Genomic DNA, 23,408 nt, shown 5'->3' on the forward strand with positions numbered 1-23,408 from the left:
GTCAGTTGTATGTGCTACTACTCTAATCGATTATTCATATCGAATAAACTATCGATATTTTCAAAACATTGTATATGAAAAGTCCTTTAAACAAACGCATGCTCAATGTTGTCAATAAAATCAAGATTGGAACACAACAATTGCCAATGAAGCTTCAGGTCTGATTGAAAATTATTGTTAAAATTGATTTATTGTATAATCAATAGAGATATTGGTTAAATAGTTTCCACATCAAATATACTGAACGAAGGAAAAAATAATGTCGTTTCCTCCATCCTTACCACCAAACAATCCATTATTTCCACCGGGTTATCCACAGCCAAATGTTCCACCATTGCCACGATTTCCTATTCCAATGGGTGAGTTGTTTTTTTTTCACTATCTCAAAAAAAGAATACTAACAATTTTGTTAATGCGAAACAATGTAGCCGGTCTAGCTCCACCATTGGTACCGTTGCCAATGGGTGTGACTGTTCCAGCCGGTGTAACATCGATATCGGCACCACCCGTAAGAAAACAGAATGCTGCTGTTATTGCTGCACCTCCTGTCATCGCCATGAATCCTCCCCAACCAACAATGATTTATGCTCAAACTAATCCAGTAAGTTGATTTAAATCTAGTTTCAAATAGAGATTTTTTCATTTTATCTAAATTTTAGTTAATGCCCAAATTATCAACAGCACCTGCTGCTGTATCAACTCTTCCTGATTCGAATAAAAAATTGGCCATAACTACCGTTTTTGTCGGAAATATCACAGATCGAGCTTCGGATATGTTAATTAGACAGCTTCTTTCGGTAATTCTTTCGCTTATTAAATCAATGTTATTGTCTAATTTGAATTCCTTTTATAAAGAAATGTGGTTCTGTCCATAATTGGAAACGCATTCAAGGACCTGATGGCAAACTACAAGCTTTTGGTTTTTGTGACTATGCTGATCCTGAGTCAGCTATGCGTGCTATTCGATTGTTACATGAATTTACCATTTCTGATAAAAAATTAATTGTCAAAGCTGATGCAAAAACACAAGAAAAATTAGATGAATATAATAAGAATATGAAATCCGGTGATAGTGACAAAAATGATCTGGATGAGGAGGATAAAATAATAAAAGGACAATTAGTGTACGTATTACGAGAACATGAAATTGAACTTTCAAAAGAACCGGATAACAAAGAGAAAAAAAATCGACACAATAAAGACAAGGATCCCAAAAATGAGGTAAGTACAATCGATGACTACCGTTACTATTGATAAAGATTGTTTTTTGTCAAATTGTAGAATCTATCCGATATGGATATAGAAGATGATAAACGTAATCTGATACATAGAGAAATTGACAAATTCCGTGATACGTATAAAAAATATGATGAAGAGAAGGAAGAGGAAAAGCGAAAAAAAGAGGAAGAACGTACCAGACGTAGCGACCGTCGTGGTGATGGTAAAAAAAGATCTCGATCGCGAGATCGCGATGGTGATAGCCGCAGTAGACGGAAAGGTGGATCATCCAAAGATGACCGTGATCGAAGAAATCGTGATCGTCGTTCATCATCATACGAAATGGAAACTCTTGAACGGGATCGTTCGGAATCACCAATGGATGAAGAAGAATTGTTACTCAGACGTCGAAGGCAAGAACAAAACCGAGAAAAAGAGATATCATATCAACGACGATTACGTGACTGGGAAAATAGAGAGAAAAGAAAAGCACGAGAATATGAACGTGAACGTCAAAAAGAATTACGACGTAAAAAAGAAGAGGAAATTGAAAAGCAAAAATTGAAACAATTTCTACAAGATTATGATGATTCTAAGTAAGTAGATTAGCTATTCTGGTATCAATTTTTTATTCCTTTCATTCATTCTCATGATTACCTTACCTATTGCCATATCATAGACATGATGAAAAGTATTATAGCGGCAAAGCACTACTTCAACGACAAATTGAAAGACGGAAAGAAATAGAACAAGATGAATATGAACGATCGCAAGAACGAAAAGAATTGGAAGAATTGAGAAAAAAATTAAATCAAGAAGGACATCCAGATCCGGAATCAGAAGTACGGAAACGATTTCATGTGGGCGATAGTTGTAATGAATTTGATCAACTTAGTTCATTGATGGATGAAGTTCAATCAAAAAGCTTGTTGACTGGTGATGATGATAGTCAAGGTTCGGTGTCGAACACTGTCGGTGGACAATCAGTCAAAACCTTTGGTTTTGCCGGTATGAAAATATCAACTGGGCAGAATCTTGACGTTGCTACCAATGGTTCCACTCATTCAGACACTGCCACTATAAGCTCAGATGGGGTAGCTTCAATATCGGTGCAACAAAGCATCAAACATCAACAAGGATCATCATCGCATTTATCCAAATCAATGATTGATACACACAAACGAAAAAAGATGACCGTATCTGATGTGTTCAATTCAAACGACGACGATGACATTAATTCATTAGCGAAAAAACGTCGGCTCCCACCTAATGCCTTGTTTGAGGATAGCAATACAGACAGCAATCTTAGCACAACAAGCAATACTAAACAACAAATGTCGGCGACGACAAATTCTTCATCACAGATGACTCAAGAAGAAAAAAAGATGCAGATCAAAAATCTGATTGATAAAATTCCTACATCGAAAAGTGAATTATTTAGCTATGTACTTGATTGGGATCTTCTAGATAATGTAAGTTTTATAAATAAAGAAATTGAATTTATGAATTTAATTTGTCTGTCCAATAGAATCTAATGGAACGAAGAATTCGACCATGGATAAGCAAAAAAATCAAAGATTACATTGGTGAAGAGGAGGCGACATTTTTGGATTTTATCTGCCAAAAATTATTGGCCAAAGCTGAAGCTCAAAGTCTATTGGATGATGTGGCCATGGTTTTAGATGATGAAGCACAGGTATTCGTTGTGAAATTATGGCGATTATTAATCTACGAAATTGAAGCCAAAAAACTTGGTTTGAATAAATATTGATGACGATGAAATATTGACGGTCCAAATTGATGTTCCGAAATTTGTGGGATCTCTTTGAATTTTATTGATTATAATGTATACAAACCCATTTTATCATGTTTTTTTTGTAACCAATATTTCAAAATAAATAAATAAATATAAATATGTGAAATAATTTATTGTTTTTTTCTTTGTTTTCAATTTTACCAATATATTCAGATTATAATGATACATCGATTCATACTTACAATTTAGCTATAAGGTTTGTTTTTGTATATTTCTTTGTGTTTGTGTTTGGTAATAGTATGTGCAAGAAAATGTAACTAATGTCATATGATAATATGATTCATTCATTTTTTTTTAAAAAAAGATCCACGAGTAAATTATGATGATAATGATGATCGGTGGTTATATAATCATGATATATTTACAATAATAAAAACAATCTTTCTTCAAATTAAAATTCTTGTTTAAAAAATGTCACATGACATATTCGGTAATGAGTGAATATGAATTGAGATGATGAGCAAAATGTAAGAAAATTCTTATGATAAAGTTGTTCGCTGGTCATCGCATCAATTGATTGATTTGACAGTTTCATAGGTGGATGATTATATTGAAAAAAAATTTGGAGATTGGACATTTTATTAATTGATCCCTTTGATGAGTATTCATTATTTTTCCTTTGTACAGCATTGACTTATGATGAGATGATAAATTAATTAGTCTGTTTTTTGCAAGTTTGTAAGGTTAAATCAGTGTAGTTAATTTTTTTTTGTTTAATCAGTGATCAATGTTTTCCGGTAGAGGTAGATGAGACCATTAGATAGGGATAACAAATTGGGTCATTGTCTCACAAAAAAAATCATTCATAATTTTTTGGCAATTTCACAGAAAAAAATTAAATGGTTGGCAAAAATAAGATAAAATTATTTATAAATGGCCCAAATAGGTACTGAGCAATCAACAATCATCAGTTGTCCAATCCTTTACTTTCATCCAAATTATTTGGAGAGTGAGTGTATGGGGGGTGTGAGCGTTTGCATAGATAAATTGTTTGGGCTATATATAAAAATTTACGAATATATAATAAGGGATCGGGCATGTGTTATACATCATTGTTTTGTTCATTTATGAAGGATGACCGAACGATGAATACTGTTGATAGGTTGTTTTGACAAATTTGAAATCAGCATGGCAGAATTGATGAATAATATAAAAAAAAAGATAGAGAAAGGGAAAACACATTAGAAATTTACTGCCAATCGACAAACATATGCCTTTGTGAGTGTGTTCATTCATGTGCGTGTCTGTGTGGGTGTGTTTGATTTGTTTAATTCAGAATTTAGTTGCCTGTGTCGGTGCCCTCATCATTAAGTCAGCGGTTGGATCAGCCTATCGGTAGTATTTTTTTTTTGTTCCCCATTATGTGTGTACAATTATGGAGGAGGAAAAGTAGTGATTTAGAGGAAAAGGAAACAAATAAACAATAAAATGGAGACATACAAAAAGTTAGGCAGGAACAGGAAAGGGAGAGAAAGAGACAAATATAGAGCATTATGACAAGACCAAATAGAATCAGACAATAGGAAAAGCGAAAAAAAGATCCAACAATAACAAAATAAGGGCAACTAAATCGGAACTAGTAGAGGATTCGATTCAAAGACTAAATGTGTCAGCACTTACCATATAGTGGCCAATTGCACTTGGGTGATGTCCAATCGTAGGAGCTTGATGCTGAGTAGCTGTGGATGATGTAGCCGGTAAATGACTATGATGATGATGATGTGTATGTGGTAATGTTCCAGTATGATGTGTTCCATAAAGCTGATGCTGATGATGATAATGCAATTGTTGTTGCTGCTGTTGGTGTTGATGATGTTGTTGTTGTTGTTGTTGTTGTTGCTGTTGTTGAAGTTGCTGTTGATTTAATTGATCGTAAGCAGGTGGCGGACTTAGAAATGCTAATTGTTCTTCAGAACGAGGTACAATACGGCCAATCGTTCCATGATGTGTAAGAGTCGATTGGCTATGTTGATGGACTGGATTTATTGTCGTTGTGGTGGTCATAACACCACCTTCACCACCACCCAAAGTGGTAAAATGTGGGGTTTGTGGTGGAGTGTGGCTAAATCTATGCGGTAAATGAAAAGACTAATAAACAATCAATTCAAACATGTCATACAAACTAACCTTCCGCGTCCAGTGGTTCCATAGGCACTGCTGTATGAATCGCGGAAACGTTTACCACTGAGCGATGCATTTGTCAATGATGAACTAGTCGAATTGTTGGACAAAATTGTATGATGAGGATGTTGACTGGTAAGAATATTTCGCGGAGTTGGTGGTAGAAACGGATCAGTTTCATCCGCATTATCTAATTGGCCCAAAAGAGTGGATGATCCAGCTTGACCAGCGCTAATCAAACTTGTCGTACTATTTGATTGTACGGAACGAATATGTATCCATGTATGTGATGCACAAAGAACCAACAATGTAAATAAAAGTCCAATGGCTGATGATGTGACCAATAGCAAGAAAAATCCTTCAATTAGATCTTTACATGTTGCCGACATTGAGTGAACAAAATCATCATGTATTCGTCGACAATCGAGTAATGCTTGAACAGATTTGAGAAGTCTTTCTGTGGAATTCAAATGTTGTACGATTGAATTGATTTGAGGTCGTACGACACTTTGATCTGGACTACAATAGCTAATGCACAGCATTTCTAATGCTCGAATTAATTCGGACATATGTTCTAATGCAATCAATGAAGCTCGAGTTTGCACTCGAAATGGATGATTAGAACCGATGGGTTGTTGCTGTTGATGAGTGGGCAAACGGCAGCGGATATAATAATCAAGAATGGCCATTTCAGCTTCATTACTGAAACGATCATCCAAGAATGCATCCGGTTCGGCACAGAAATCTGAACCAGCGACTAATAAACCAAGATAGAGCGATGATAGAACCCAACCGAGTACTAAAGCCAAAAGACCGAATACGGAAAACATGATCAGTGTACATCGTGAATGTCGGACTAGTCCGCAAAGGAGAATCAAACAGAAAATAATCAGATAGAAGGCGAATGCAAATGTTGATGGCCATCGAATCTTTTCGATAAATTGTACGGTATCTGGTACTGGTCTTATGTTCAATTTTTCGATTCGTGAATAAATATCATCCACCCTGCGCATACCTGAAAAAGGATTGAATTTTATTTCATATTCATTATATGCTTTTTAATTTTTAAAGCTCAGATAACAATACTTACATCGGCTAACATTACGTTTGAGAAAGAAGACTTGATTCTCAAGATTTGCTTTGACTGCTACGTCTTTGACTAGCATCTTTTCGACAGCACCTTTTAACGATTCAATATTGACATCAATTTCATCATGGAGATAATATGCGGCGGTACGAGTATCATTCTGCACCGTTTCGATGACATTAGCTATGTCGGCTGTCGAATTGCCCAATTGTACCATACCACGATGTACGATTATGGAGCCTAACAGACTAATGGTTATCGCCAAACCGGCAATAATGGCCAACAATGCCAAACATATTTTACATCCGGTCAATCGTTTTGGTTTTGGTGTTTTACTCACTAAAGTTGCTTGCTGATGGAATTGTTTTTGTTGTTGTTTCGAACCAGAATTCGGTCCATCACAACAGCGACAAAGGAAGAATATGAGAAAAAATATCAATGTAAGTATGAGCCAAAATCCAGGTATGGCTACCAATATTCCCAATGATTCTAAATATTCATTATCGTTTGGATCGAATGTTATGTTGGCTGGCAGTGGCCGTAATTTTATGTCAACATGTGGTATCGAATGAAACCATTCGGCAACAATAGACATATTGTATAGGCTTTCATGTGTGGTCACTGTTAATGATGGATCATTCAGCGACAATTGATTGGTAATCATTATGGTAAGATTTTCGAGGAATTCTTCGATTTTAGCAACTGTGACGAAATACATTTCACTCACTGATTGTGACTGCATTTGTTGTTGGTGTTGTTGTGTGGATGACATTTTTGATTCGTTTGAGAGAACGGGAAAAAATTAAATGACAAAGAGATCACTTATTGTAATAAATAGAATATATATGATGGAATCTCAAAAAAGTAGAATTGCAATCGTGATGATGATCATTAGTGATAGTAGTATGATGACTCATGTCGAGTAACATTTACTTGGATATAATCGTATGTTTCCAAGAATCATTTTTTTTGTTTATTATCAATAAATTTATAGGTTTCAAATCATCACAAACAAATCTTCAATTAAGCGAAATGTCAGAAAAACTTAAATACTAACATGCACCAAGAGATGAATATATCCAACAGAATCTAAAATATATAAATTCAAATGTCAATGTCGATGAATGTTGAACTTTAGTTTGTGATTTTTATTATTTGTTTTTATGTTTAAACAAAATATGTTTGTTTCGGAATTAATTTGATCGATTATAGTTAATAGTGAGGATTCTATAACAAACACAACAAACAAAATTGATTCATAAGTGATGAGTTGAAGTGAATCCAGTGAGTTCAAATGATTCAGATTATTCGATCTATACATAGGGATATTCAGCAAATAATGGTTCGCTTCTGGTTATTCTTCTTCTCTATGCTTCTGTATATGTGATGATGGAAAAGAACAAGAGAAAGAGAATTTAGTTCATCACTAGGCTTATAAATGAGAGAATAGGATTCATGGATGCACATCATATACAGGCTGAGGGCCATATAGAAATACGGGCGTACAAATTAGAACCCTAAAGGCGCGATAGCTGAACTGAACCAAAAAAATCAGCTACAACAGGGTAAGACTGAAGAAGAATGATGCATAAAATCATTTACACACACACACACAAACACAAAGAGAGACAGAGGGACTCAATTTTGGGTGAATATATCGGCGAATGTGATTGAACGTTGTTATTGCAGAGAGTATCAGGAATGGAGCCCGCTTCCATACAACATACACTATCACTCTATACTGACGAAGTATAGCATCCTTATTATAATCATCATCGTTTAATAGTCGTGGCCGTCGTTTCGCTTCCCAGAAACATACACACACACACACACACACACGATTTGTGATGAGTGAAAGACAAGAAATGGAAAAAGAAAAACAGGAATCTATCAACAACAACAATAAAAAAAAATATAGCGGTATCCCTGATGGCCAAATAGTTTGCTTGCCTGTTCATGGAAACCAAATAGATCTAGCTATAGTTGCTAGAACCATTATGAGCTATCGGCCAAAACAAAGGCCATCGGTATCGAGCAGACAGGGCGGCGGTGTTGGTGGCCTATTGCTTGAATATTATGACCTTTTTGTATTTAATGTATATGAGATAGAAAGAGAAAAGAAGCTCTCATCCAATTTTGTACATACACATCTGTTTGTAAATTTTCTAATGTTCATAAGACCATTTGGTCCTTGCCAAGATACATGGAAAAATGTATTGACATTAATAAATGTTTGTGTTTCTGCATTCGATTCATATAAATAAATGTATAAGGATTATAATAATGATAATAATCATAATTTCGATTGCATTCAATTTGTTTTTGGGTGTATGGAAATTGTATTTGTTGAAGCAAAAAAGGCGTGCCTATGAAAAATAATATGGTCGATGTCCATCAACAATCAACAAAAAAAAATAAGCGTGACTCATTCAATTGATTTAATTCATCTGGTCAGATGAGCAATGAATGAATACATAAGTTATTGGTTAGTTCGTTAATTAGATAGACACATGTTAATTGCTGGGGCCTGTTTGTTTAAAATAATCAAATACCGCAGCCAAACTGCCATTTCCAATGGCATGGTGTATGAGTGTTCTATAAACAAGTCAAATAAAAGAGCCATAGCAATTTTGGGTGATCATAATCTTATCATTAACAAATTCATTTTATGGACGACAAGTTGTGAGGTTGTCGGGTGTGCAAATATGAACAAGAAATATTTGGCGCCAGCAATTGACATTTTCTATTGATTAGAATTGAATTGCATTCAATAAATGTAAAGCTGTTCATTGTCATGATGTCGCCTGTTGCTATTATCACCATTTTTTTGGCCGGATATTAAGACAAACAATTTTTTTTGTTATAATCAACAAATACGCTTCGAGATTATAAGTTTGTCAATTCATACAATGCCAGATTATTCGGATTTGATCATTGAAATTGAATTTGACATACATTTTTCTTTTCATTTTTCGTCAAAAAAAGTTCTCAATCATTGATGATCCGATTGTCATTAGTTTCCCATATTTGGCGAAAAACAAGTTAAGTCGTTCAGAATTGTTCAGGCTATATCTAACCCCATATAAATTGTATATATACAATAACAATAAGACGATAGTAGCAATCAATCAAATAATTTATCCAGGGTAATAAACAAACAAATGTTTTAGCTCTCGATTTGACAAGAACCACACAATACACCAAGTGATACCAGACCGATCAAAGGGGATAATGGTTAGATAGTCATAGACAAATATAAATCTTTGTTTTTTCGCTCATATCTTAGTATTTCTATATAACATGAGGTTAATCACTATGTATCAGACAATATCATCATAGGAATTATGTGGGATTGATTTCGATGGCTGCCTGAGATTAATTCATTCATTTACAATCATCATCATTAGGAACAAATTTAACAATTACTACTTACATTTACTTCCTGGGGATGATCAATAAATGATCTTTGACTGGGTGTACAAAATACTCATATTTATTATTAGGATATCGAATAAAATAGAGAATATACACATGAAAAGACATGGATGAACGAAATAGAACAACGTGAATAAAGCAAGTCGAACAAAACGAGAAAACAACCTATTTCAAATGATTAATTCAAAAAAAAACATTATATAATCAATACTTATTGGCATCCATGATAATTGGATCAAAGTTCATATGAAATAATTCAAAAAACGTTTTAATATTTAATCAATTAAACGATGGACAAAAAATAGAATAAAAGAGAAAAGCATCATTATTATCATAATGAACATAAATATTGTCCAAAAAACTGATGAATCTAATATAAGATGGAACAATATTTAATCGATTTTAAATCAACAGACAATCATCGATGATCAAAGAAAATCATTAAAAAGCCATAAAATATTTCATGATCGAACAATTTTCGTCATTGTCATCGTTAGATCATTCGAAATCGATTACTCGACAACCATAATTAACATCCGAGAAAATTGTTTTTTCAGTTTCTCACGAACAATGATGTAAGAAGATAATGAATTAGAGAGAGAAAAAGAATGATCAATAAATCGTTTACAAAGGAGTTTACATAAATTGATTAGTAGAATCATATAGATTACATAATTCAAATTCATACATACAATTCGAATGAGACTCAAACAAAAAAAACATGAATAGTTGTCTCAATGTGTGTCACATAAATGGTCACAGTTAAAGGTTCATGGATGTAAGTATGGTATATTTGGGAAGGGTGAGATGTGTGACTCTGTCAAGGCATGTTGTGAATATAAATTACCACGATTATTGAAAAATTGAATTCAACTTCAGTCATATGCTTTCATCTAAGGCGTCTTTTAGCTTTTTTGATTGTTCTTGGTTGATTTGGTCGTTGTTGCATATTGCTTACTGAATTCGAGCTAATTAATAATAAATAAATATAAATTAAAATTTTGAAAAGTTATTGTTCCATTATGACCGCAACTTACGATTGAAACTGAAATAAACTATTCGGTTGTTGTTGTTGAACATCTGGCTGTTGTTGTTGAGGTTCAAGTACAGACGAAGTAAAGGATAAATTATTACTTTCGACCTTAGACGTTGGAAACGATTGAAAACTTAGATTTGAAGGATCCTGTGATCCGAATTTGAATAATGTTGATGATGGTGTAGCAGTATTGAAAGAAGGCATCACAGGGTTATTATTTGTCGCAGCAGCACTGGCACCGCTGAAACTCAATGGATTGCTAGATGCTCCGAAATTAAAACCGACCATTGCAGGCTTATCTAACGGTGGTTGTGGTTCATTGTTTGGTTTGGCCCCAAACGTAAATAAAGAACTAGTACCCATAGATCCATTGTTGTTATTGTTGGTATTTGTTCCCATGAAATTAAAACTTGTTGGCATCGAACTGGAACCAAAAATGGATGACGGAGGCGTAGGATTCGCATTGATCGTTATGTTTGAACTTCCAAATGAAAACAACGTATTTGATGTTGATTGGCCAACACTGCCAGCAGCCGTACTCGATGTTGTTGCTGTGCCCGGATGAGCAAAACTAATTGTTATTTTAGGTATCGGTGGACCAGGATCAATTTTTGGCACAGTGATTGGTGACCCAAACTTTAGATCTTTACCAAATAGGGTTGATGTGGGTGCTGTTGTCGTCGTAGAAGTCACAGAAGTGCATGCTCCACCAAATGTGAATGATGATGAAGGCATCGAGCTCGTAGAAGTGTCTACAATATTAATTTGATGATAAGAAACATTAATTAATAAATTGATTAAATAATTTGATGATAAGAAACATTAATTAATAAATTGATTAAATCAAAAATTAATTTGTACAAAGTTATTCTCATACCTTTTGAAAAACTTGATGGCAGACTAGTCTTTGAGGAATCTTGCTTAGCACCACCAAAATTAAATAAACCAGTGGCCATTGATGATTTCATATCTGTCGACGAGGTCGAACTGATCGCATTAAAACCAAAAGGTGTGATGTTCTTGTCGGCATTGTCATTATTTGACGATTCATCGCCATTTTTATTTTCGGGCCTGGTAGCAGATTTAGATGAATTTACACCAAATACGAACAAGTTCGATGAAGATGATACAGGTACTGCTGTAGCAGTATCGGTATTTGGCTTTGTTGTCTTTTCAAATGATACATCAGTGGCCGAATTTGTCGTTGTTGTTCCAAAGTTGAACAAGCTAAGTGACGATGACAAAGGTACTGCTGGAACAGCATCGATGAGTGGCTTTGTTGTCTTTTCAAATGATACATCAGTGGCCGAATTTGTGGTTGTTGTTCCAAAACTGAACAAGCTAGATGATGCTAGAGAAAAAATTTGAATCAAATTAAATACATTGAACATAAAACCATTGTCTTTTCTTACTGTCTCTCGTTGATACAATAGGTTTGACTATCGATGATGATGATGATGATGAGAATGGAACGGTCGTTTTGGACGATGAAAATGGAGATGTCATCGTTAGTGAATCGCTAACGGTAGATGATGGAGGTATTCCAAATTTAAATCCACCACTTGAAGATGACGTTGGTATGTCAGTTGAAGTTTTATCTTGTTTTTCAAATTTAGTTTCAGCTTTAACATCCTTGTTGGTGCTATTAGTTGACAGACCAAATTTGAATGTTTGTGTTTGATAAAATTTTTGCACTTGATCTTTTGTAGCTGCCATCACTTTAATTTTACCACATTCATTGCAAACATTTTTACCACTAATGTCACTTTTGTTCATAGCTTTACAATAAAAACATTGCCATCCTTCTTCCCTTGATGGATGATCTTTTTGGAAACTAGTGTTTGAACTTCCAAATTTAAATCCAAATGACGTCGTAGTAGATGATTTAGTTTGGCCAACAACCGGTTGATTAGGATTGGGTTCTTCACATGATACACATCGATTAACATTCGATTCATTTGGTACCATGCAGGTGGGACATGTCCATTGCTGCTTATCTTGTGATTGTTTCTTTTTGAATACATCGAATAACGATGGTTTAGTTTTTGTTGAATTCTCATCCACGGATACTATCTTGGTATCAATATCGGACGAAACTGAACCAAATGAAAATTTGGCCAAATTATTTAGCTGATTATTGGATGTTTTTTTATTTTTATGTGGATTCGGTTCTTCACATGAAATGCAACGATTCTCTTCAATATTATTTGAGACAGAACATGTTGGACATGTCCAATTTTTACTAGCATCTTTTTTAAACAATTGATTCAATGAAGGCAATGATGATGATAATGAGGAATTTTTAGTCAATTTTTTACAATCGCCAAAATTCAAAGATTCTGGTCGTTGTGTTTCTTCTGTTAATTGGTTATCCTTTGACGATTTTTTATTCGGATTAGGCTCTTCGCAGGCAATACATTTATCTCCATCTATATTGTCATTCTGTATACAACAAATAGGACATGTCCATGTATTGGTAGATTGTATACAATGTTTAAATTGATCAAACAATGATTTTGTCGTTGTAGACGTTGTCGATTCCGATTGGACTACTGGTTTCGATTTACTTATTTGTATCGGTGAACTGAAACCAATTTCCTGGAAGGTTGGCCGCACAGCCACTGGAGAAAGTGAGGCGACTAATTTTGGTGATGAAAATTTAAATGAAAATTCATTGTTAATTGTACTACAATTTGGTACATTAATCGTATCACATGTGGATCGGATATCAAATGATTTATCACTATTATTATTGATTGATGTAGATGATTTAAGCGAAAATGGTTTCAACGTTATACCGGTTGTCATAGTGGCCAATGGCTGTACATTGGCTAATGATTTAAGATGTGAATTGTCCATTTCGAGAACATCATCAATTTTACGGCCTTTTTTCACATCACGTGCTGTAATTTTGCCCGATGATGATGCAAAATTTCTTAATGCTGGTTCAATAAATGTCTTTGTTTGTACTTTTTCTTGTTGTTTTTGCAATTCTTTTTCAGCTTGTTTAATTTGATTTAATTTTTGAATGTCATCATCAATCGATTTGTCAACGGCCGCCGACGTTGTCGTTTGTTCATATGTTGATGATAGCGATGGTTTAAGAACATATTTCATTGGCTTAAAACTTGAATCTATATGAGAACGGTCATGATTTTCAAAAATAGGCGTAGGAGTATCAAATAACTTCGGCGTTCTATTTGTGTTGAATTTTTTTGCTGAATTATTTATCAATGTTGAAAGGGAAATCCTGGATTTAGCATCAGATATTGGCGCGGCCGCTTTATCTAATCGATCCAGAATACGTTGAGTCACCGAACTTAATGGTATGTCTTCATCAACAGTCGATTGACTAATATTTTTACCCGAAGTTGATGGTGGTCGTTGTATGACCATTGGTTCAATACATTTAACATTAACGCGTGCATAAGGCGAATAAGGTGTCATACTCAATCGGTGAATATTTTTACGAAGATTCGAGCCACCGAATGTCGTTTTGCCAGTATAGAAATATGAATCTGTCGATTTACGATTTTGATTCATTGTCATTGCATTTCGACCGCTATTACTTATTGATGATGATAGATTGAGATTATTCATGATTAATGATGGTGAATCACGACCAGTGATAGATAAGGGTGCTTTGGGATATTGTTTTCGGCCGAATTCACTGGCCAAATACCCAAGAGCAACCGATGATGTTGATGATGGTGTTGAAACATGACTTACACGTGAACGTATGGATGGTTCATGTATTGAATCAGTTAGATTCTCGATATTATTATTGTTCGCCCGAAAACGTTTGAATGAATTTGAATTATAAATCACATCCGAATCATTCCCAGCTAATCTTTTTGGGAATAGATTTAATCTTTTAACACTTGAATACAATGATGATCTTGAATAGCCTGGACCAGTATTGATACTCCTTTCGGCACCTGATGATGACGATGAAGTTGGTGGCGGTGGTTTCGTCCAATACGACTTTGATGTTGTTGTTTCAGAAATATTCGATTCCTCTGATTGCTTTTGTTGTTCAGACAAACTTGATAAAGTTGGTCGTTCATTATGAATTTTATCATATATAGTTCCTCTGGATTCATTATCATTTTTCGACATTTTTTCCAGACTCTCAACAAACACACAAGCACAAAGTTACGACCTGAATCAATGAGGAAAAAATGCACGTCTATATGATGATGATGAGTAGAAGTGATGAGAATAGCAATTTTTCAAAACTTGGCAACAAAATTTTTTGTTTCAGTTCAAAAAATCAAATAAAAACGTTAATTTCTTGAATATGGTTGGTTGAGTTAGACACCTGATCTTTTTTTTGTAGAAAAGAAACAAAACTCTTTTACCGAATAATAATAAATCGGTTAGTAGCAATTAAAGCAAATATTATACATACTGAATAGGGATCGAATTATTATTTGAATTCAAAAGTTCTTCAATGGATTGATTAATAGAAATTACGGATAATTTCGATACTTGTTTGGACTAAATAAACAAAAATAATGAGACCATGCATATAGGCCAAAAAAGATTCACATTTGTATTCAGTCATGGCGAAAGCTATACACAGCCAACAACGAGACAGTGAAATTTGAGAGCACACACACACACACAATCACAACAGCCAAAAAAATACCGCGTACATATACAATGTATTCGATGATGAACGACTTTTTACGATGTTATCGATTCTATCTTTAGAATAATTTTTGTTCTTATCCACCGGAATAAGAATTTAATTATCGAACAAAAAAACAAATTATTAATTTGTTTTCCAATGTTATGTTATTCAACAACAATTAAATAATTTTTTCATGAATTTATAAAAGAAATGTGGATCGATTTATTCTTAAAATTGTTCGTTTTTACTTTTTTTTGACTGTCGAAATAAATGGATACCAACAACAAAGATGTCGACCGTGGTGAAGACCAAAACCAAAACCAAGATAACCGAGATGAAGTGACAGGAATTTCTAAAACCTCAAATGTATCTAAAATATCTTCGCCTAAAAGTACAATCGAAATTGATGCGGATAAATCGACTTTTTTTACTGCTACCAAACACGATTCATCATTTCTCATGGTAGATGGTAATGATGCGAAATCTACAATGCCAGCTTCTCAACCAAGCGAAGTGTTGAGCTGTGGATTAATGTCTTGGAAAGAGGAAATACCATCAAAGATCGATTTTGAATCTAAAACAAATACGAATCAACGATCACTGCTTGCGCAGAATGTTACCGACAGGCTTGATTCCATTGGAAGCGAAATGAGCTTAGGTTTCGAAGTACCGACCGATTTGGACGCTACAAATCCCCAATCGTTGGTCATACGTGATGGTCCCGATTTATATCAAACTATTCTACGCACAGTTTGCGCTTATGCAATACGTTGTTCTCATGGTCGAATGCCAGTTCAAAAATTAAAAAATCATTCTGGTTACTGGTTACCTTTTGCCTATGCTAATGAAGATGAAAAATATTCTAAAACAATTGATATGATTATCGAATATTTCTTGAACGAAACAAAGCCTACTCCGACATCCAAAGATAGCAACAAAGCAGCTAAACCAAAAGATTCATCGGCAAAATTTTTGACCAACTTTCAACTGTACAATATACATCGAGCTCAAATACCGGATGGACAATTTGTTTCTCGCTATATTTTCCTTGCCCAATGGAATGGTTCAGATTCAAAATTCACATGTTGCAAAGATAATGCCAGTATTCGATGGTTGTCCTTAGCAGAAGTCATGGGTTCAAAGAAAATCTCTGACACATTTTGGGGCAATGAGATTCAAATGACAGCTAGCGTTCTCAACGAACTCCATTTGAACAAAATACCATCGGCAAAATTTCCAAACATATCAGAATTCACATCCTCAGAAGTGTTGAAATATACGACCAATACGTCGGCCGTTTCAGCTCCAAACAGACCGACAACTGCCAATCAAACAATGATTATGTTGTGCGATGCTAAATTCAACGAAAAAGATGTGATTAAAGTGTATTGTGAATATGTGCAACACTGTTATCCATCAGCCAATATGACCTATTGTGCGTTCACCGAGTATATCAACAAGATGGATTTTCTGCCCAATGATGAAAATATTATTCGATCAGTATATCGAGCAATGTCACCCTCTTGGCGTAATCGCAATTTCATGTTCTTCAATGAATTTTTATTGGGATTGGCAGCACTTGATTCGTCAAACAATTCTCAATTACGTTGTGGCTATATATTCCGTTACTATGATCGGAATTCGGACAACTTTCTAGATGAAGAGGATTTCAAACGAATCGTTTACGATATACGTGATGCATCAATGATGTCAACCGATCCAGCAGCGGTACAAAAAGATTGTCAGACACGTTTGTCTCAATTAAATCTGATGGATGATAAGAAACGTATCACTTACCAGAATTTTATTCGAGAAGCAACTAGTAGTCGGCTAGCTGGAATCGGGCAATTATTCAGGGCAAATCGTCCCGTAATCGAAACGATACATTCCAGACACTTGTACGAATATATTTTCAATAAAAATGGCAAACCTTTTGCTCCTAAATTGTTGGGCACTTGTCCAAAATGTCGTCCAAAATCGTATTCATTGGCATATAATGCTGTCAAACTTAGTAATCAAGGTCGCATTGAAGAATCAAGACCCCTGGTCCAAATGAATTGTGGTGAAATCGATGTAGAACTTCAATTTAAAAAGAAAACCAACGAAATTCGTGTCAAACATTCAACAGAAGTTGTATTCAATGAAAACTCTGCAGCAAATCAAGTGCTGTCGATTATAAGGCGAATGGTTGATTTCAACAAGTTGCCTCATGAACGAAAAACAGAAGTGGCACAATACGTCATCAACAAGCTAACGGTGGATCTGATCATACAGTTGTGTAAAGAAGTAACGGAAATTTTGTTGATCGAACCGCGTGTTGTCAAAGTGAATTCACCATGTATCGTTCTTGGCGATCTACATGGTAATATCAACGATCTTCTCACATATGAAAGGCAATTATGGCCATTAGCACCTACTGCTAATGCACCAAACATATTGTTCCTTGGTGATTACGTTGATCGTGGTGATTATAGCATCGAAGTCATTAGCTATTTGTTTGCCATGAAAATTCTTGCACCAACCAAATTTTTTTTACTACGCGGTAATCACGAAATTCGTTCCATACAGCGAAATTTCACATTTGCACGTGAATGTATGGTCAAGTGAGTAAACGCGTTATGATTAATATGGATTGTTTCTTATTAATTTTTTTTTTGGAATAATCAGATACCTCTATCAAAACGGACAACGTGTACTGGAAGAATTCAACCAGGCATTCGATCATCTACCATTGGTTGGTATTATTGATGAATCAATATTTTGTGCACATGGCGGTATTCCATATTCGGTATCAAAAATAGAAGATTTGTACAAAATACCATTACCGTTACCTGAACCAGAAATCCAATCGAAAGTGGCTTGGGAAATCCTATGGTCCGACCCGGTTACTGACGAGGAGTTCAACCAAGTTTGTCAATTTAAAAATCAATCGACTGATAGTGGATTTGTAGACAATCTTCGTCGATCGACCGGATATTATTTTGCAGAGAAAGCATCGCGTAACTTTTTGAAAGCTAACAATCTATCACACATAATTCGCGCCCATGAACTTGAAACCGATGGGTATCGATTTCGTCATTCTGGCTTATTGATAACAGTATTCTCAAGTTCACGTTATTGTAATACGAATAACAAATCGGCTGCCGTTTTTGTAAATAGTCATTCAAACAATGAAGGATTTATCAAAGTGATTGCGTTGGAAACTTAAATTTTTGTTCTCTACATATGAGAATTGATTTATTTTAATTTTTACAATACAACAACAACAAATCACAAGATGATAAAATTGATTTTATAATAAAGGAATAGGATTTTTTTCATTCACTTTTTATTTAACGATTTAGAAATCGGCAAACGGTGGTGGTTCATCAGATTTAGATACTTGTGATGAACTAGCAATAATGAAATCTTCCGATTGAAGCATACACATGTTCCATATTTGCATGAATTCTAGGCCATCCTTTTCTGAATGATCACGAGAATAATTCAATGAAACTTTCGTACCTTGCACAGCAACAGGTGATCGTGATGCAATGGTACGAGCTAAATCAATGGCGCCCTGTATGCAGCTATTCGAATCATTGAAAACTTTGCCCAATAGACCAATCTATTAAATTTTAAATTGGAAAAAATTAAATCAAAGGTTGCAGAAATATTTAAAGTAAAAACTGCTTACCTCTTTGGCTTCATCGGCTTGCATATCTCGGGCAGTGTAGGCCAATTCACGCATAACACTATCGTTACCAACCAATTTTGGCATACGTTGTAATGTGCCAAGATCAGCAGCTAAACCGACTGCAACTTCACGTATGGAGAAATAAGCATCTTTTGATCCATATCGAATATCCGTTGCGCTAATCAAATCGACACCGGCTCCAATACAGCCAGAATGGATAGCTGCAATCACCGGTTTTGGGCACTTGACGATACTGTTGAATGAATTTTGTAGCAAAATGATTGTCTTACGAATGTATTTTGCACGTGCAGCAACATCTTCACGACCACCAGCATCACTTCCGGAATTCATTGATGTCATCTGTTCCACCATGTCAATATAATCGATACCAGAACAGAACATTTTACCAGTACCAGAAATGACTACTGCACGACATTGTTGATCAGCGGCAATATCAGAGAAACATTCAGATATCTCACGAAACATATCCCGATTGATGGCATTACGTCTGTCCGGTCGATTAAGTTCAACATGCAATATATGATCATGTGGTGCAGTCACTTGTATATGTTCATAATCGGCATAACGACTTGTATAAGCAGCCGATGAATAATTTCGTATTTTTATCAACAAACTTGGCCTGATGCTTCGAAAATCTTTGGCTATTCGAGAATTCTGCAAAATGACATTACCTGAAAGATATTTTGGAAAACAACTTTTATTCATCCTATAACAAACATATGACCTACCGATTAGAGTTGAAAATATTCTTTTAGATGTCATTATGATGAATACTTTTTGAAACGATTTTTTGTCAAGTACAAAAAGAAGTTAGGATCTGATTTTCATTCAATTTACAATCGAGTTGGTGAGTGAAAGATACACATTCACAAAATGAGCTAGTCAAATTCTCAATGAACAGTGTGATTGAATCGTATTTATTGTGTACCCAAACATTGAGAGCACATAATTATCACGTTATTGATGTACTTGTATGATATGATGCCTAAATGTGATTTATGAACTGTTTAAATACATGCTTCTACTTCATGATGTCATTTTATCGTAATACATTGGATTACCCATTAATTTCTGTCTGTTTTTCAATGTTTTTCCAATTTAAATCTATATAATAATATAAAAAAAATAACAAATTGCAGCAAAATTAAATTAATCAATCATTGGTCTAAAGTTTTGGACTTTAGACATCGATCATGATGATTGTAATGTGAATAGGGCAAAGATCATCTTATTCACATTATTTCCAATAACATCGATTTGATAGTTATAATCTCAATGTATTATAAATCTTCCGCATATAATTATTAAAGGAAAAAAAATGGAAAAAGTCCTCTTTTATCTGGCTTGTACCTTTTTAAAGGCTGATGATGAAAGGGATAGGCATGCAAACTTATTATTAACAAACCAGTTGTTTGCAACAAACGAGACAAAAAATCAAGGTTATTGAATGAAATGATGATCATCACAAGATGTATATTTTGGATTAATATAGTGTAACAACAATAACCACATACAGATTTGTATACAAACATATGAATGGATGTTTGCTGACATATTTTTTTTATCAAATCATCGATTTGTTGATAATCATTTCATTTGATCATTTTTTTATTGTCGCTTCTTCTTGATACCCCCACATGTAATGCAAAGTCCATGAATTGAATCTATGGCTACGTATATAATTTATTTATCGTTTAAAAAAAAATTAAAATTTTTTCCATCGAAAACAAAGCACACAACAAATGAGGGAATAGAAAAATACAGTGGTAAAATAAATATTAATCAAAGATCGGGTTGCCTTAGGCGTTTTTCACGATTCGTATTTCTGACATGTTCACTGAATTTTTCCATGATTGGATTTCGATATTCTTCAGGAATTTCTTTTGAACCTATTGCCCAATAGTATAGATCCCAATCATTAGAAACGGTATTGATTAAGCAATCGTACAGTTCCAATTCTTCATGAGACATTGAATCGAGATATTTTTTGGCAAATGTAGACAACAATAAATCGTTTTCAAGCATACCTAAACAGCATTAATCATTTGTCAAATAATCATTAAACAACAGACAATATAATCAAGATCTCATTGTTTTACATTACCTCTCTTTCGGCTTTGATAAAGTAAACGAGCACGTTTCTGTGAAATCGGTTCATTCTTCATTCGATTGGCAAAGTGTTTTTTCTCAAAATTTCCTTCACTTGTGTCAGTGGGATAGACATAACATGATCGTATGATTGACTGAAATAAAGGAGTAATAATTGACTTTTGCCGATTGCTAAACAGATATTTGACAGACATATTAATCGTTGAAAAAAGTGGTAACTTTACAAATTATTTTAAAGCAATTTATTCAGACCAAAACATAATCACGTGTTTAACAGTAGCTAAAATGATGCTGTCCATAAACACGATACTCTATTAGCTGCGGATCATAAGATCCAGTTTAAATTTTTTTTTTTTTTTTTTGATCGAATTATAAAAATGCTATCTTTTATTTTAACAGCCGGATTCGTTTCTTTGACTTCTGTGATAATCGGTAAGAAAGTTTTTCACATTCCGAATATCTGATTGTTTTTGTTTTGTTTTTACATAATAAAGGAGTCCGCCTATACAATGTCTATTATTGTTGGGGTAATTACGAACAAATGCTAAAACGCTATGGAAGAAAATCGATTAAAAATTTGACCATAGTTATTACTGGTTGTAATACGGGAATCGGTAAAGAAACGGCCCGCGAATTGTATAGACATGGTGCTCGTGTTATTATGGCCAACCGAAATCGATCACAAACCGAACAGGTGATACAGGAATTCCAGAGACTATATCCATTTGCTGATGGGCAATTGGTATACAAACATTTGGATCTTACCTCTATGGATTCGGTGAAACGCTTTTCACAAGATATCATTAGCAATGAGCCAAGATTAGACATTCTAATAAGCAATGCAGCCGTATTTGGTGCTCCAGTCGGCCTAACAGATGATCATTTTGAAACAAATATGCAAGTTAATCATCTGGCTCCAGCTTTGCTAACTCATCTCTTGTTACCAAAACTACAACAGCCAAGAATCGGCGATCATGCAATGAAAAAATCACCACCACCACCACCGCGAATCATTACGGTCACATCGACACTGACCAATCGTGGAACAATTCAACAAGAGTTTTTATCGAGAATTACTAATGAACAACAACTGAAGACCATAATGAACAAACGTGGACGTGAAATTTATGCATCAACTAAATTGGCAAACTTACATTTTATGCGTTCATTATCAACACGTAAAAACTTGATCAAAAATGTAGAAATCTGTTTGGCTAGTCCGGGTTTCTGTTATACTCGTTTACATCGATACAGTAGCCGTTCTAGTCTCATTTGGATGAGTTTGTTTGCTCCGTTGTTTTTTATGATTGTCAAATCATCCAAACAAGGCGCACAAACTATAATTGGCTGTTCGATGATTCCTCATCTTCGTTCTGATGTACTATATCATCATTGTAAAGAAGATGAACTTTTCTTCCAAAAAGGACCACCATCGTTTGTTTCAAATTCACATCATTTGTTTGAAATTACAATGAAATCGATTGAACCATTTTCAGGATGAAAAATGCTGTCTCTTCTCTTTTGAATGGTCGTATTGAAAGCATTCATAATCAATGAAAATGAAAGTGAATGTCAATTTTTCCCAAAAAAAGTCTCCGAAAAATATTTGATTTATTAAAAAGTAGAACCCTGACACCATCTATTATTTTCAGTAAACACTATTTCAAAATTTAATCAAAATTTAATTTATTGATGTCGATACGATTTTGGTTTCTGTATTGTGTACGACCTTTTCTGTTTTGAAATAAATTTATCGATTATTTGAATAATAGATTGTGGAAGTATTTCTTGCTGTTGAGTATAATGCTCCCGTTGTTGTCGCTGATTAGATGTTTTTGGACGTTCTTGTTGACGTCGTATCCGTTGTTGACTTTCTCTTTTTTTGGAATCATCCGGTCGTATGTTCTTTTTTGTTTTATCCTCTTTTTTCAAGGTAGGGTCACAATAGATATGTTGAAAATCCGATGGTGCAATCAATATTGTTGGAGTTTCGGAGGCAATCTTTCGAAGTTGAGCTGTTTTACTTTCGGTTGTGACGGGTGTTCCTTTAAAAATGTGTTCATAATCTGACGGTGCGATCATAATCGTTGGTTGATCGGATGATACCTTTTTTGCTTTACTCACCTCTTCATTTATTTTTTGTGCTGTACGATTCGTATCTGGATCACCTTTGAAAATATGCTCATAATCCGAAGGTGCAATTAGCACTGTTGGTTGATCACTTTTAACAACTTTTACAGGCATCATAAATGT

General features: G+C 34.5%; 7 protein-coding genes across 10 annotated transcripts; 3 read left to right on the forward strand and 4 right to left on the reverse strand.

The window, feature by feature from the left end:
* The first annotated feature begins 48 nt into the window (after nucleotides 1-48).
* On the forward strand, nucleotides 49-3,140 carry LOC124491560 (RNA-binding protein 25). Its single transcript, XM_047054225.2, has 8 exons — nucleotides 49-158; nucleotides 224-359; nucleotides 429-601; nucleotides 660-797; nucleotides 856-1,221; nucleotides 1,282-1,814; nucleotides 1,898-2,690; nucleotides 2,747-3,140. The coding sequence occupies exons 2-8, from the start codon at nucleotides 260-262 to the stop codon at nucleotides 2,987-2,989; spliced, it is 2,346 nt and encodes a 781-aa protein (XP_046910181.2). The 5' UTR covers nucleotides 49-158; nucleotides 224-259; the 3' UTR covers nucleotides 2,990-3,140.
* On the reverse strand, nucleotides 3,128-10,473 carry LOC124492228 (protein tweety homolog 1). 3 transcript variants are annotated; one of them, XM_047055067.2, is made up of 5 exons: nucleotides 10,370-10,473; nucleotides 6,246-7,617; nucleotides 5,162-6,170; nucleotides 4,655-5,102; nucleotides 3,128-4,126 (listed from the first exon to the last, which is right to left on the reverse strand). In XM_047055067.2, exons 2-5 carry the CDS (start codon nucleotides 7,012-7,014, stop codon nucleotides 4,100-4,102), a joined length of 2,253 nt encoding a protein of 750 aa, XP_046911023.2. In that variant the 5' UTR covers nucleotides 7,015-7,617; nucleotides 10,370-10,473; the 3' UTR covers nucleotides 3,128-4,099. The 3 variants fall into 3 exon arrangements, with proteins under 3 accessions (XP_046911023.2, XP_075591432.1, XP_046911022.2); XM_075735317.1 differs by having other exon boundaries at nucleotides 3,128-4,363; XM_047055066.2 differs by lacking the exon at nucleotides 10,370-10,473 and having other exon boundaries at nucleotides 3,128-4,363; nucleotides 6,246-8,353.
* On the reverse strand, nucleotides 9,930-14,951 carry LOC124492226 (uncharacterized). Its single transcript, XM_047055064.2, has 4 exons — nucleotides 12,126-14,951; nucleotides 11,591-12,064; nucleotides 10,715-11,465; nucleotides 9,930-10,645 (listed from the first exon to the last, which is right to left on the reverse strand). The coding sequence occupies exons 1-4, from the start codon at nucleotides 14,830-14,832 to the stop codon at nucleotides 10,567-10,569; spliced, it is 4,011 nt and encodes a 1,336-aa protein (XP_046911020.2). The 5' UTR covers nucleotides 14,833-14,951; the 3' UTR covers nucleotides 9,930-10,566.
* A 242-nt stretch (nucleotides 14,952-15,193) lies between these two features.
* On the forward strand, nucleotides 15,194-18,651 carry LOC124492227 (uncharacterized). The gene is made up of 2 exons (XM_047055065.2): nucleotides 15,194-17,952; nucleotides 18,017-18,651. Exons 1-2 carry the CDS (start codon nucleotides 15,620-15,622, stop codon nucleotides 18,555-18,557), a joined length of 2,874 nt encoding a protein of 957 aa, XP_046911021.2. The 5' UTR covers nucleotides 15,194-15,619; the 3' UTR covers nucleotides 18,558-18,651.
* LOC124492231 (delta(3,5)-Delta(2,4)-dienoyl-CoA isomerase, mitochondrial) lies at nucleotides 18,554-21,349 on the reverse strand. 2 transcript variants are annotated; one of them, XM_047055070.2, is made up of 4 exons: nucleotides 21,151-21,349; nucleotides 20,861-21,073; nucleotides 19,026-19,627; nucleotides 18,554-18,956 (listed from the first exon to the last, which is right to left on the reverse strand). In XM_047055070.2, the coding sequence occupies exons 1-4, from the start codon at nucleotides 21,347-21,349 to the stop codon at nucleotides 18,690-18,692; spliced, it is 1,281 nt and encodes a 426-aa protein (XP_046911026.1). In that variant the 3' UTR covers nucleotides 18,554-18,689. The 2 variants fall into 2 exon arrangements, with proteins under 2 accessions (XP_046911026.1, XP_046911025.1); XM_047055069.2 differs by lacking the exons at nucleotides 20,861-21,073; nucleotides 21,151-21,349 and adding an exon at nucleotides 19,775-20,041 and having other exon boundaries at nucleotides 19,026-19,717.
* A 54-nt stretch (nucleotides 21,350-21,403) lies between these two features.
* Nucleotides 21,404-22,924, forward strand: LOC124492229 (retinol dehydrogenase 14-like). Its single transcript, XM_047055068.2, has 2 exons — nucleotides 21,404-21,587; nucleotides 21,650-22,924. The coding sequence occupies exons 1-2, from the start codon at nucleotides 21,533-21,535 to the stop codon at nucleotides 22,654-22,656; spliced, it is 1,062 nt and encodes a 353-aa protein (XP_046911024.2). The 5' UTR covers nucleotides 21,404-21,532; the 3' UTR covers nucleotides 22,657-22,924.
* On the reverse strand, nucleotides 21,649-23,399 carry LOC124491738 (uncharacterized). The gene has a single exon (XM_047054434.2). The coding sequence runs from the start codon at nucleotides 23,397-23,399 to the stop codon at nucleotides 22,842-22,844; it is 558 nt and encodes a 185-aa protein (XP_046910390.1). The 3' UTR covers nucleotides 21,649-22,841.
* Between the last annotated feature and the right edge of the window lie 9 nt (nucleotides 23,400-23,408).

The sequence above is a fragment of the Dermatophagoides farinae genome, chromosome 1, assembly GCF_024713945.1.
Source record: "Dermatophagoides farinae isolate YC_2012a chromosome 1, ASM2471394v1, whole genome shotgun sequence".
Classification (NCBI taxonomy): domain Eukaryota; kingdom Metazoa; phylum Arthropoda; class Arachnida; order Sarcoptiformes; family Pyroglyphidae; genus Dermatophagoides; species Dermatophagoides farinae.

What these genes read in the sequence shown, in the direction of transcription:
- LOC124492226 (XM_047055064.2), bottom strand. Translation starts at nt 14,832, where the DNA reads ATGTCGAAAAATGATAATGAATCCAGAGGAACTATATATGATAAAATT. An exon ending in TATTGTATCAACGAGAGACA is followed by an intron (nt 12,065 to 12,125) that starts GTAAGAAAAGAC and finishes TTTTTTCTCTAG; the next exon opens with CATCATCTAGCTTGTTCAGT. An exon ending in GCCATCAAGTTTTTCAAAAG is followed by an intron (nt 11,466 to 11,590) that starts GTATGAGAATAA and finishes TTAATATTGTAG; the next exon opens with ACACTTCTACGAGCTCGATG.
- LOC124491738 (XM_047054434.2), bottom strand. Translation starts at nt 23,399, where the DNA reads ATGCCTGTAAAAGTTGTTAAAAGTGATCAACCAACAGTGCTAATTGCA.
- LOC124492228 (XM_075735317.1), bottom strand. Translation starts at nt 7,014, where the DNA reads ATGTCATCCACACAACAACACCAACAACAAATGCAGTCACAATCAGTG. An exon ending in CAAACGTAATGTTAGCCGAT is followed by an intron (nt 6,171 to 6,245) that starts GTAAGTATTGTT and finishes ATCCTTTTTCAG; the next exon opens with GTATGCGCAGGGTGGATGAT. An exon ending in GGAACCACTGGACGCGGAAG is followed by an intron (nt 5,103 to 5,161) that starts GTTAGTTTGTAT and finishes TTTACCGCATAG; the next exon opens with ATTTAGCCACACTCCACCAC.
- LOC124492229 (XM_047055068.2), top strand. Translation starts at nt 21,533, where the DNA reads ATGCTATCTTTTATTTTAACAGCCGGATTCGTTTCTTTGACTTCTGTG. An exon ending in TTTGACTTCTGTGATAATCG is followed by an intron (nt 21,588 to 21,649) that starts GTAAGAAAGTTT and finishes TACATAATAAAG; the next exon opens with GAGTCCGCCTATACAATGTC.
- LOC124492231 (XM_047055070.2), bottom strand. Translation starts at nt 21,349, where the DNA reads ATGTCTGTCAAATATCTGTTTAGCAATCGGCAAAAGTCAATTATTACT. An exon ending in TTATCAAAGCCGAAAGAGAG is followed by an intron (nt 21,074 to 21,150) that starts GTAATGTAAAAC and finishes AATGCTGTTTAG; the next exon opens with GTATGCTTGAAAACGATTTA. An exon ending in AAGCCGATGAAGCCAAAGAG is followed by an intron (nt 18,957 to 19,025) that starts GTAAGCAGTTTT and finishes AAAATTTAATAG; the next exon opens with ATTGGTCTATTGGGCAAAGT.
- LOC124491560 (XM_047054225.2), top strand. Translation starts at nt 260, where the DNA reads ATGTCGTTTCCTCCATCCTTACCACCAAACAATCCATTATTTCCACCG. An exon ending in TTTATGCTCAAACTAATCCA is followed by an intron (nt 602 to 659) that starts GTAAGTTGATTT and finishes TCTAAATTTTAG; the next exon opens with TTAATGCCCAAATTATCAAC. An exon ending in ATTGGGATCTTCTAGATAAT is followed by an intron (nt 2,691 to 2,746) that starts GTAAGTTTTATA and finishes TCTGTCCAATAG; the next exon opens with AATCTAATGGAACGAAGAAT.
- LOC124492227 (XM_047055065.2), top strand. Translation starts at nt 15,620, where the DNA reads ATGGATACCAACAACAAAGATGTCGACCGTGGTGAAGACCAAAACCAA. An exon ending in GCACGTGAATGTATGGTCAA is followed by an intron (nt 17,953 to 18,016) that starts GTGAGTAAACGC and finishes TGGAATAATCAG; the next exon opens with ATACCTCTATCAAAACGGAC.